The 13,769-nt window shown below is 41.1% G+C and overlaps 1 protein-coding gene across 2 annotated transcripts in view; it reads left to right on the forward strand.

The window, feature by feature from the left end:
- csf3r (colony stimulating factor 3 receptor) overlaps positions 1 to 13,769 on the forward strand; it is a 32,521-nt gene that overhangs the window by 6,483 nt on the left and 12,269 nt on the right. Inside the window, exons 2-4 of one of the 2 annotated variants that reach the window (XM_066717759.1) lie at positions 2,451 to 2,514; positions 2,699 to 2,778; positions 8,120 to 8,194. In XM_066717759.1, coding sequence (XP_066573856.1) covers positions 2,709 to 2,778; positions 8,120 to 8,194 — 145 coding nt within the window. In that variant the 5' untranslated portion in view covers positions 2,451 to 2,514; positions 2,699 to 2,708. Of the gene's footprint in view, positions 1 to 2,283; positions 2,515 to 2,698; positions 2,779 to 8,119; positions 8,195 to 13,769 lie in introns of those variants that run through there. The other variant, XM_066717760.1, reaches the window with a different exon arrangement.

The raw sequence follows: 13,769 nt of genomic DNA on the forward strand, positions 1-13,769 counted from the left end.
GGGTCCTCGTCATGAAGCCTGTATTGTCATCTGCTGTCATAGGATTGTTTGAGTATTGTACTGTCCCATTAGATATAATGGTCTGTAGTTTAGTCAATGCTTTCATCTCAATAGAAATCCAGAACAGCAGGACCGAGCGATGCATCAGTAACACCGTCCATGGAGAGGTTTATGATAGATAGACGCTCGATGACTGCGGGCCATGTCTGAATGTTTTTAAATTGTGAAACAAATCCCTGAAATCAGGGGCAAGGGGTGGTTTACAGAGACTGATATTTAAATGTTTTACGTTCTCAATAGGAAGAAGAATGGATTTTGATTTTGAAAAGTTCTACAGAGAGCTCCAATGCCATGTTGGGTTCTTGTTGTGTGCCATCATTTGTATCTATTAATACTCTCTTTTTTATCTACCTGCACTGCTGTTTCCATTTCATTTGATTACCAGAGAGGTTGACTTAATCAAGGTTTCCGTGCTTCCGTATCGCAGGAAGATCTCCATGGCCTGCATGGAAACTCAAGTGAAATGATTTTATTTGAGATATTTTCCTAAATGGCTGCATGATTACAGTTTCTTCTGGTCGTAAACCTGGCAGAAATCTTTCAATAATCTTAAGAAAAAGTCCTGTTTGTAGGTCTGTAACAAGTGTTTGCGTTTTAAGGAACAGAGCCAGCGTTTGTTCTAAGCAAGCAGAGACACCGTACTTTCTGTACCCCTGCTGACTTAAAGAACTGCTAGACTCACAGGTGGGAGAATGACACAGTTTGGACGAGGTGATCCCAAACATATTGTACGTTCATAGGCTGTCCCATCCTCTCTGTCACCCCGCTGTTGCGTTACAGATTTGTGTTAAAGCTTTGACTCTAAGATTATTCTGCCTACTTACCAAAGAAAGCCACAAATAACACAATAATTGAGTTACTTTAATGGAAAATTGAGATGGACTGCATGTTCAATTATCATGTTAATTCATAATGGCTTTGGATCAGCCCCCGTACAAATAAGCATACTTAGGGACTATCCACATAATGAGCTTCAGTGTGACTCAGTCGAGGAGATTCTAGATACTCACATGTTAACTATTTTATGCAAATTGCTGATAAGATGCGCAGTAAAAGGACAACACTTTCTCATTCCTTTGTTAGTGTTGTTCATGTATGAATATGTACTGAGAATAACTCTTGAGTGTCTTATAGTTGTATATAATCACTAGATGTGAAGCACAAAATGGGTCCCTGTGTGTTACTGCAAAAATGTAACCCTGTGAAACAGAATCGCCAGACCTGGAGGGTTCGGTTTAGCTGACTGGCGTTTTTAGTCAGAAAAGAACAATATCCTCCTCTCAGAGTAACACAAGAAAGGCAAATAAGACCAACAAGCACGAGAATCTATGGCTGATGCTCCGAGGCTCAACACTCGCTGAGGTGTTGTACTGCGGTCTATGCCACTATTCAGCTTATTTGTTCTGCTGCAAATGAGGACTCAGTTAGACACTTTGCCGATCTCTATGCATGTACACACCCCAGCCCATTGATGATGAGCCATCATTATTGTGAGAACAGAGCCCTGTGGCTGCCCTGGAGTTGCCAGGTGTGTGAATGCAGACTGTTGCAGTAGACGTTGCTCAGAGACAAAACCCTTCTTCTGCACATCGAGTCAAGAAAGTGAGTCTTTGTGAGCATCTCTCCGTTGTATGTTTGTTTTGTTTGTTTTATTCATTTATGTATTTGTTGAATGGGGGGTTAAGAGATTTTTATAGATGGCCCATCCTGTGAATGTCAATAAAAGCACCTAAAAGCATCACAGTAATCTGTTCACATTGTACTGGCAGTCCTGTGAGATCTGCGCTCGCCTTTTTACTAAAAGGCAGTCAGATCATCCAGCATTTTTCTCACGTTTCTCGCAGGTTCTCAGAACAGCCCCTGCTCCCCCACTCCGCCACTCCTCCACCCCCTTTATTGCCTCTTAATCAGCAGCATCTCTTCACTGCACACAGGGCCTGTCCTCTCCAATTCAATCAATGCCCAACTACTCAGAAAATGTCTTCAAAGTTCAGATAAACAGCAACGATAAATCACAGAGAGCTCAGATAGGAATCAAACTCCAGGTTAAAGTGTGAAAAAAAACTGTCACAGAGAAGGATTGTCTGTGCAAGGTTTAAACAGCCGAGCACAACACAGGACGTTTCTCAACCATGTGGTTTAGCGATCTGACTAAGAATTGTCATCTGCAAGACTGTCGTGCTTCAGGATGGAGATAAAGCCAGGCTGGTGTGCGCTGACTGGCAGAAGATAGTTGTGAGGCGGCGGAGGCAGGGATAGCCGACGTCTTGTTCCGCACCGGACGTCTGGAGTTGTCTGTCCTCTAGAAGGTGCACAGTCAGCCAGGTCAAGACAAGAGGCGCCTGCTTGCTGTTCAGAAGGTTTATTTCCATTTTCATTCCCTCCTCTAGATATCAGATGACACACACTGTGGCTTAAACTGGGCAGAGCTCAAACAGAGAGAGCAACAGAGCGGTGAGTTTCATATCTAATGACATTATTGTGTTAAGTGAGTACTGAAATAAATTTGAGGCAATGTCACACATCATACAAATTAATATATTATTGTTATTATTATTGTTTTGTTCTGTTTCTGAATCATCTGCATCATCGCTTATCGAATCATTCTGTTATTCTCTCTACTTACTCTGCGATCCAGCTCTCCTTGAATGGAAATACTGGCACCATTCTGTGGTAAAGAAAGAAAGACCAGGAGTACTTTCATCAGATGGGACACAGGTAAGGCAAATTAAAAAACGCACATTTGTAACTCCACATTCAGCTGTTTGAAGACACACATGTAGTGCACATTATTATTATAATGTGATTATTAAAACACGCCTGTGATTGAGCCATGGACATATGGATAATACTGGGCAAACATACTTCAGCAGAGATCTGCATCTGGAATGTGACTGGATATTGTATTGTCTTCATCAGGGAAGCAGTTTTCAAATCAAACCCTGCTACATTTTATTTATAACATTTATAACAAACAGCACAGTCAACATTTGAGCTGATGTTACCTGCCTAAGTCTGCAATATATATATATATATATATATATATATATATATATACAAAGCACAGGCTGCCTTGCAAGCAGACTGCGTGTTTTCTGTCTCATCGTGTTGCATGGCTGCTGTTATTGTTGACCCTTTCCTGTCTTGTATAACAAACAACGACGAGTTCATCTCTGTTCTGTTGCCAGAAATCTGTGAAAGGAGTTGAAGATCAGCCATGAAATGACTCAGTCTTTACATATTGGATGTTATTTGTTCACAAGATTAAAAAGATAAAACCAATGCCATTATTTTCCAAGCTGTGCCACAGGCGTGCATTAGCTGTGATTCCCAGTAATTTTAACCTGTGTGACATGCCATATGTGTAATATGAATAGAAAACTAAAACTCTAACGTCACAATCAGTTCATTGTTATTTAATGAAAGTGAGGAATGCTGAGTGAAGTTTGTGGGGATCGCATGAAGGCTCAGTCAGCTTCTCAAAACCTTCCACTGCTGTTGGATTTGTCAGAGTGAAAAGGTATCTCTCTAGGTTGGGTTGCACTTGAACTGATTAAATGTATTTTATTAAGACAAGGCCAGTCGTTCTTACTTGTAAAAGCTTCTTAAGTTAATAAAGTTGATTTGATAGCTGGGTTATTATTAGTAGAATCTCTACAATTTCTGTTCTTTAAAGTGTTACACTGTATACCCACGCAACGCACCACTGACTGACTAGCGCGTCGGTCAGATCCAAACCATGATGAGATAGTCACAGCTCTTGTAATGTCATGTCTAATTAGAGCACTCAAGGGAGCTACAGTTGTGACCACAAATCACTTTTATATGGAATTTATATGGAGTTCACAGCCGAAAGATGGGGCAGACAATTAATTGATACCAAAGCCGTGTTTGCTGATGAATTAGAGAAACGTTTTGATTTTGATGAACAGGGTTGTGTATGTGAGTTAATCTCCCCATGAGCGCTGTTGGTCACCTGTGTTTTTGTAACACAAGAAGCCTGATTGAGGATCTTGTAGGACTTTTCCGGTGAACTCAATCAAATAAATCAAATAGGTTTTCCAGGGTCTAATGCCGATTAACACACTGGGTACATTTCCTTCCTTCTGTGTCTGATGTCTGATGTGTCACAGCCTTATCTGTGGTCAGAGGTGCATGAGCTCATAGAATAAAGCCTGTCCAGTGTGAGAATTACAGAGATGTGAGGTGAATGACAACGGGCTCATAAATAATCATTATTATCATATGGCTTAATCACACTAATTGTGTGGGTGAAAAGTGTGAAATGAGTTCCTGCCAGCCACCGCAGTAATAATTATAAGCATGATCAAAGTATTATTTTTCTTATGTTCCTAGCAATTGACAGGTGTCATAACATAGTAGTTGCTACTCTCGGGAGCTTCATGTGTTTTTGAGAATCACGTTAAAACCAAAAGGTATAAAATGCATTTATCTGTCCATAATTACTCCAGGAGGTGTTCTGAGTGAGTAAGAAGTGCTGCTGCAAACGCACAGCTGTCATTAGTGCTGCGGACACCCATTGTTCACCGGAAACACCTTTAAACAATCCTTCAGATAATTGAATTAGCAATAAAGAAAATACATATTGTTTACAGAAGGCAAAAAAAGCGTGACTAGTGTCTAGTTCTGTCATTTGGTTGAATAATTTACTTGATAAGGACAGATAAAAGCTTTCTGAACTGGTGCTCAGTAGAGTCCCTCGGCAGGTTTTGTGGGTCTTGCTCAACAGCAGTTAGGGAACCGGAGGCACATTGTATTGCTGTCTGTCTGGACCATGCAGTGGTCAGATGTTCACAATGTTCATTTCCCACACACAAAGACATGCACACGCACACGTACACGCACATCAGATCACAGAATCAACTCTGAGATAATGTTGCTGCCCCTTCAGTTCTCCTTAGAAGATTTAATATGTATTGTACTTTCCTGGGTACAGCACTTTTTATAAGTAGTTTAAACAAACCATTTAAAAACTGTAAAACATGGCACAGTTCATTAAATCAGTGATCAATGAATGGAATGAATGCTTTATAAAATATGAACTCAATAGGAACTGAAGTAACAGTGTAATGTAGATCATTTTGAATCTAATTCTGAAGCTCAGACGGATCAGACCAATGTACACGGATCTGGACACGTTCAAGTATAGAAAATGCATCATGGATTCAGAATGCTGGCATATATAACAAGAGCCTGAGCACTGCTGCAAACATGTTTTGGGATTCCTAGTTAAGGGTAAATAAACTCAGCAAAAAAAGAAAGGTCCTCTCACTTTCAACTGCTTTTATTTTCAGCAAACATGTAAATATTTGTATGAACTTAAAAAGATTCAACAACTGAGACATAAACTGAACAAGTTTCACAGACATGTGACCAACAGAAATGGAATAGTGTGTTCCTGAACAAAGGGGGTCAAAATCAAAAGTAAGTCAGTATCTGGTTTGGCCACCAGCTGCATTAAGTCCTGCAGTGCATCTCCTCCTCATGGACTCACCCAGATTTGCCAGTTACCCCACTCTTCCACCAAGGCACTTGCAAGTTCATTTCTGGGGGGATTGGCCCTAGCCCTCACCCTCCGATCCAACAGGTCCCAGACGTGCTCAATGGGGTTGAGATCCAGGCTCTTCGCTGGCCATGGCAGAAAACTGACATTTCTGTCTTGCAGGAAATCACGTCCAGCAAAGGTGGGTTTGTGCCCAAAGGCATGGTGATGTCTGGTAAGGACCTGCCTTACAACAGGCTTACAACCCCTCAGTCCAGCCTCTCTCAGCCTATTAGTCTGAGCACTGATGGAGGGATTGTGTGTTCCTGGTGTAACTCAGGCAGTTGTTGTTGCCATCCTGTACCTGTCCCGCAGGTGTGCTATTCGGATGTACCGATCCTGTGCAAGTGTTGTTACACGTGGTCTGCCACTGCGAGGACGATCAGCTGTCCTTCCTGTCTCCCTGTAGCGCTGTCTTAGGCGTCTCACAGTACAGACATTGCAATGTATTGCCCTGGCCACATTTGCAGTCCTCATGCCTCCCTGCAGCATGCCTAAGGCACGTTCACGCAGATGAGAAAGGTCTCTTTAGTGTTCTAAGTTTTTATAACTGTGAGCTTAATTGCCTACCGTCTGTAAGCTGTTAGAGTCTTAACGACCGTTCCACAGGTGCATGTTCATTAATTGTTTATGGTTCATTGAACAAGCATGGAAAACATTGTTTAAACCCTTTACAATAAAGATCTGTAAAGTTATTGGATTTTTACAAAATTATCTTTAAAATACAGTGTCCTGAAAAAGGAACGTTTCTTTTTTTGCCGCCTACGGTCTAATTGTGTAACTAAACACATTTTAAATGTTCTCAGCTTTCAAAGACTAATTCATCTTCCTTTTTCCACATGTGCTTTCTTATAATTACAGTCAGAAAATTGGAAGCAAATTTTTCACACATTTTACTTTTTAAAAAACATCCTGTTTGTGTGCAAGTTAAGACAATGTGTGTTCAGTGTGTGTAGGTCTCATGTTAAAACATAAAGGAAAACATTGGAGTTACCAAAATAATTCAGACTCCTGTGTAGATCTCAGGTGAAATGAAAAGCAAATGATACATTGCCTCCTGAAACAGTGAAATACATCTGAACTAATTATTATAGTTTATCCGGCCAGTTCTGATCCTGTTATGTTTTGCCATATTGTTCCCAAATGTGTAACTCTGAATTTACTGGAACATGTTGCATCTTGAACGGTTGCATTTGTAACAGAAAAGCCTGGATTGAGCGACAGAAACAATGTTCTGACACAGAGATAAGAGAGTGAAAGTCAGAGCAAGATAAACACTTTTCGCCTGGTGCCACATTGTAACTTCTTGTGGTTTTGACTTCCTTTTGCTCTCAGAATCAGATTAAAAATGTAAAATAACACACACATGCACCAGTGTCTTTGCAGCTCATGCCTCTTGCTTATAAAGAGCAAATCATTTTGGCTGATCTCCTAATCAAATGTACAAACTCTAAAGCTATAGATTCAGAACTCACTCTCCCACGCCTCCAGTGATAAGATCACCAATTACCATCCCCCCCATTGCGTTCATCAGGAAAACAGCACCCAGCGTACATTCAGACACCCACTGAAGAACATGAGACAGTGGAGAGGAGCCCATTCGCCCCATCGTGCTCATTTTGTGTCCATTAATAACTAAGTGATCCAAGGATCCTATCCAGTCTGTTTTTGAATGTTCTCAAATTGTCTCTTCAGCCACATCGCTGGGGAGTTTGTTCAGATTGTGGTGCCTCTCTGTGTGAAGAAGTGTCTCCTGTTTTCTGTCTTGAATGCCTTGAAGCCCAATTTCCATTTGTGTCCCCGGGTCCGTGTGTACCTGCTGATCTGGAAAAGCTCCTCTGGTTTGATGTGGTCGATGCCTTTCATGATTTTGAAGACTTGAATCAAATCCCCACGTAGTCTCCTCTGTTCCAGGGTGGAAAGGTTCAGTTCCTCAGTCTCTCAGTAGGACATTCCCTTCAGACCTGGAATAACCTCTGAACTGCCTCTGTCTTATTTGCATGCTTCCCTTGCAACTTACAAATTGACCGTGAGCTGCTTTTTACACCCATCCCTGGGTACAGCAGGGCTGATGAAACTGCAGCATTTTGACCGCAGTGTCCCTCTGCATTTTACTGCAGCTTCGATGTCTTTCCCTGGGCTTATCAAGGGTTCAGTGGTCTTTACTACACTCAATTACACAAGTCCTACAATATAGCCATAGCGCACAAAGTGAAGTGTTCCACGGAAACCAAGGTAAGGTATGGGAATGTGGTGAAAGTGTATAATGACCATGGAATCAGCCATGGCAAGATTCACATGTGACACGCTAGTGCCAAGAGACCCAGTTCAGTGTATCTGCTGTAATCTGCTGCTACAGGCGGATTAATCTGATTTGAGCATCACTATGTTTGTTGAAGTGTCTGCAGTGCAATAAATCACAGCTTCACGATCTTAAACAGAATATAGTTTTGATATTCTGCAAAATAACTTTTTTTTTTTTTTTTTGTTCCTCAGGCTTTTGTGCCATGCCTTCTCCATTAAAATCTCAGCTTTTGGTTTTGATGGTAATGATGTTGGACTCTGCTCAAGGTAGGTACTGAAGCTCAGAGACGTACTACAACTATGACCTGCTGTCGGTTTGAATCGTTTGGTTTGGTTTTGCTCTGCTCTTTCATTAATCACGGAGTTTCATCTCTGACAGCAGAACATGTTACCATTATCAGTCTTTAGTTTTCACTGATATTTCGGGGGGACTGTTAGGGACTCTTCTGTGGAAATCAAAATTACTGTCAGAGCTGATTCAAATGCCAAGAGATTTTAATTCTAAGCAAAACGTTTCTGCAGAAAGAAAATATAGCTATATAATAAAGATAAGCTACCAGCAAATAGAAATGAGGCTTGAATTAGAGTCAATAGATCGTATCTCTAGCCTGAGACTGGCGAGGGTGGGTGTCTCTTTCCTGTGAAGGATTTGCTGATTTTGTGCCACATTCATAAAACTTTTAGTTACCACTTGTTTTTCTGGCTGGAAACACAAAGAAGTAGGAATAGTATAACATTAAACTCTCAGGGTGCTAATTGTAATTAACAGAAGTAAATATGACTCTTCATGTGTTTTATTTTGTACCTCGACGGGCTGTTTTTTTCCATCTTTTAAAATATAAATTGAACATTATGTTAATGTTTTACAAGTCTGGGACTGGGTCTAGCTTTTGTCGTTTTAGTTTTTTAATGACATCAGGTCAGTCATTGTGCATCCTTCCATGAACAGTGTAGCTATATTTCAAATGTCCATTGACAAGTGAGTTCCCATTGTTTAAATGTATCAGTTTTTAGGGGTTTCGTCAGGCCATGCACAGAGAGCAGTAAACATGAAACCACAGGAATGGGAAGTGTTGGCGTGAGCCGCCCTGCTCGTTCATGGGTTTCTGAGTTGCCTGCCATTACACAATCGGGGCTGAAGTAACTCTGGTTTCTCCTGGCTTTGTCACAAAGTGAAACCAGACATCCAGTTGCAGCTTGTGTGTAGGATTCAGAAAGATCAAATTAGGGAAGTGCATCAGTGACAACATACACTCACCTAAAGGATTATTAGGAACACCATACTAATACTGTGTTTGACCCCCTTTCGCCTTCAGAACTGCCTTAATTTTACGTGGCATTGATTCAACAAGGTGCTGAAAGCATTCTTTAGAAATGTTGGCCCATATTGATAGGATAGCATCTTGCAGTTGATGGAGATTTGTGGGATGCACATCCAGGGCACGAAGCTCCCGTTCCACCATATCCCAAAGATGCTCTATTGGGTTGAGATCTGGTGACTGTGGGGGCCAGTTTAGTACAGTGAACTCATTGTCATGTTCAAGAAACCAATTTGAAATTATTCGACCTTTGTGACATGGTGCATTATCCTGCTGGAAGTAGCCATCAGAGGATGGGTACATGGTGGTCATAAAGGGATGGACATGGTCAGAAACAATGCTCAGGTAGGCCGTGGCATTTAAACGATGCCCAGTTGGCACTAAGGGGCCTAAAGTGTGCCAAGAAAACATCCCCCACACCATTACACCACCACCACCAGCCTGCACAGTGGTAACAAGGCATGATGGATCCATGTTCTCATTCTGTTTACGCCAAATTCTGACTCTACCATCTGAATGTCTCAACAGAAATCGAGACTCATCAGACCAGGCAACATTTTTCCAGTCTTCAACTGTCCAATTTTGGTGAGCTTGTGCAAATTGTAGCCTCTTTTTCCTATTTGTAGTGGAGATGAGTGGTACCCGGTGGGGTCTTCTGCTGTTGTAGCCCATCCGCCTCAAGGTTGTACGTGTTGTGGCTTCACAAATGCTTTGCTGCATACCTCGGTTGTAACGAGTGGTTAGACATTCAGTTTGGAGTTCAGGAGATTGTCTTTACCAGGACCACACCCCTAAATGCATTGAAGCAACTGCCATGTGATTGGTTGGTTAGATCATTGCATTAATGAGAAATTGAACAGGTGTTCCTAATAATCCTTTAGGTGAGTGTATACTGTTATTGTTAATTACATTACTGTGATCAAAGTCACTAAGGCAGTATTTTAAATATTTAAATGCAATGACAAAGTTCAGACACAGAAATCCAGATGGATGACAGAAGAGGGACAGACAATTAATACATGAGAGAAGCACATCTGGCCCATCTGGCCCATTTGTTTTTGTGATCCATGAATCTTGAGCTTTTTGGTTTTAGAACCACAGCTGGACTTGATAGACATCAGATATATTTAAAAATCTAGGAACTGTGTCTGATTACAGCTGGAGTCTCCAGAGGGTCATTGTTTCAGATGAGCTCTCAGTTAATGTGCTTCTCAGGGATTGTAACATATTGTATCAGCTGAAAACAATGACAATAGTTTTGTGAAGCACAGAGCACAAACCAGATGTCATAGCTGTCCCCCAGATTTTAGGAAACATCTGGATATCTTTGCCTGGGCCACGCTGCTTTTCCAACTGTGACTTCACATGAGGTTATTAAATAGTGTCCCTTATTAAAGGTCACTGTGGAGTACTCTGGTAGAATCACAGTAAAGTGTAGGAAATTAGAACATATTATAACAAGGAGAGGTATGGTGAAGGTATTACAAACCATGGAAAACCTTAGCAATGCAGAAGAACATAAGAAAGTGTACAAACGAGAGGAGTCGATTTGACCCATCGTGCTCGCTTGGTGTCCATTAATAACTAAGTGTTCCAAGGATCCTATCCAGTCTGTTTTTGAATGTTCCCAAATTTTCAGCATCTACCACATTGCTGGGAAGTTTGTTCAGATTGTGACGCCTCTCTGTGTGAAGAAGTATCTCCTGTTTTCCGTTTTGAATGCCTTGTAGCCCAATTTCCATTTGTGTCCCTGGGTGTGTGTGTCTGCTGAACTGGAAAAGCTCCTCTGGTAGTCTCCTCTGTTCCAGGGTGAAAAGGTTCAGTTCCTCAGTCTCTCAGTAGGACATTCCCTTCAGACCTGGAATAAGTCTGGTTGCTCTCCTCTGAACTGCCTCTAGAGCAGCGATATCTTTCTTGAAGAGTGGAGCTCAGAACTGTCCACAGTATCCAGATGAGCTCTAACTAGTGCATTGTACAGTCTGAACATTACTGCCCTTGTTCTCAAGTAATGTAAACCAAAGCCTAGAATCTTGTAGAACTCTATTTCTGCAATAATTGGACGCAGACACCAATTCCAAAGATATAAATTCTCAAATGTATTAAAAACAGAGATAAAATGTAGCACTACACTAGTTATACAAAAAGGGAATAACTAATTAAAATTCACTCAAGATCAGCAAATCAAAGACAAATCACTTCCGTGATCAAATCAAAGACCATGGAATCACATATGATGACACACAAAACGTTACACAAAATTACAAACACATTAACTACAATAACGGTTAGTAAGACGAAGGTGAGTCTCTCATTAGTATTGTTAGTCGGACATTAAATAACTAATGCAAGTTTGTATTTATGTCAGGTAACTTCTCGTTTTATATATATCAGTCTCATTTACATTTGGGTGCCGAGAAAGATCCTATCATTTCTTGTTACCACAATTTCCCTTAACTGATTATTATTCAATGATTAAGGATAGGCAGGGCCACCTATAATCTAGTGTCTATTAACATGTGTCAATTTCAGACTAAACAGTTAAACAGGAATGAGAAGATATTTCTCAGGGTTGACAGATTTTATTTCTAAAATTGTCAAACAAAACTGTTCAATGTGTGATTTGGAACAAAGGCAGTCCGGTTCGGCTTTGTCCAAGAATTTCCACTTCAGTCGATGCACCTGGAAGTTGGGGTTTCGTGAAAGTAGAGTCTTTTCCAAACAGATTTTCCACTGGTTTGAAGGCTCCAAGGTTGTGCACAGGATCTTCTTTGCAAGCAGAGTTTTCCACCGTAGTTACTTACAGGGTCAAGTTTCTTGACTCAATAGCTATTTAAATGACTGAACAATACTGTATTACAGTTGACTGAGTCAATTGTCCAGCTGCATACACTCCACTGATCAGGTGGGTACACCCGGGCAGGCACAGTTGCTAAAGTTCTTTACTTGATTAAGTCCTTTAAAAGAATTCCTCGTACGGCTCAATCTCCTTCTCCCAGTTTAACTCTTCTGTTGCCGGCAAAGACTTAGTTGGTTTCCGGTTCCATTTCTGGCGACAGAGCTACAGGTTGAGTTGTGGCAGCGAGTTACTGGTTCGGGTGAGAGAGAGATAGTGATGCTTTGCGCTAGCTTTTATGCCCGTTAGATCAATAGACGATTGGTTCTTGAGTTTGTGAGATTGGATTTCGGTTTCAGCCCCCAGTGTCCTATTGGAGGGGGCTCGATTTATGACTGATGTCAATCCATGTCATCTTTTGGAAATGCCGGTTGGCCTGGGTTCGTAGCTCTGTTTCAGGATTTCGGCTCTCTTCTACTTCAAAGAGTTTTATGACCTCCACGCCATATTCACCAGACATTTTCACAGCAGGGATTCCAAGCCATTTTGCCCATTCTAGGTGCCATCCTCCCAAGACTGCCACTTTGATGTAGAACAGTTCACATGCCGATGAGCTCAGGAATTCTGGTAACTTTGGGGTCAGAGCTTCAGCTCAGAGCTAGAATGCTCTATCAAAATACACCCCCCCCTCCTTAACGCTACAGTCCTCTTGCTGTTGTAATATTGAAAAAAGCTCTTTGCATTAGTTTTAGCTCCAATAGCTATGTTTCTTTCTATTTCCCTCTTTGCTTTCCTGATCCCTTTCTTAAGATCTCTTTGCAGCTCAACATATTCTATGTATTTTGTTTTGTCTCCGTCCCTTTTGTATGCGCTATACAACATTTTCTTCCTCTTAATATTTTTTTGCATACTTCTATTAATCCATTTTGGCCACTGTTTTTTGGTCCTCAATTTGTTACGTTTTGGTACAAATTGCTCCTGAGCCTCAAGTAGTATGTTCTTAAAATATACCCATCCTTTTTGAACTGACTCTGTATCCAGTGTGCTCCAGTCTACCTCTTCTAATTGCTGCCTCATACCTTCAAGGATTGCTTTTCTGAAATTGTAGGCCATTGTTTTAGATTTTTTAAAGAATGCCTCAAAGCTAACCATGTTGTGATCACAATTTGCCATTGATTCTCTAACTAGCGTCCCTCTGACTCTGTCTTGGTCATTTGAAAAGATCAAGTCAATGCATGCTCTCTCCCTGGTAGGTTCCCTGTCAATATGAGTTAGAAAGCAGTCATTTACCATCTCAACCATTTCTATTTCTGCTTCTGTAGTCCCAACTGAACTTTCCCAGTCTATGTTTGGGAAATTGAAATATGCCATTATAACAGCCACATCCTTGCTACATGCAGTCCTGATTACACTGTACAATGCAACATCTTGCTGAATATCTGAGTTTGGTGGTCTATAACACACTCCTACCACTAATCCTCCAGATCTCTTGTCCAAAAGTTTCACCCACAAAGATTCTGTTCTGTTACTGGGATCTAATTTGAGTTCTTCTGATTTTACCAGTTTCTCCTAAACTGTGTGTATCCTTTGAACTTGTATTCATCCCCATCATTTTCTGTAAGCCATGTTTCCGTCACTCCTACAACATCATAGTCACATATCCCATTGTCAGAGCTCCCTGCCCCCCTGG

The sequence above is a fragment of the Amia ocellicauda genome, chromosome 11, assembly GCF_036373705.1.
Source record: "Amia ocellicauda isolate fAmiCal2 chromosome 11, fAmiCal2.hap1, whole genome shotgun sequence".
Taxonomy (NCBI): domain Eukaryota; kingdom Metazoa; phylum Chordata; class Actinopteri; order Amiiformes; family Amiidae; genus Amia; species Amia ocellicauda.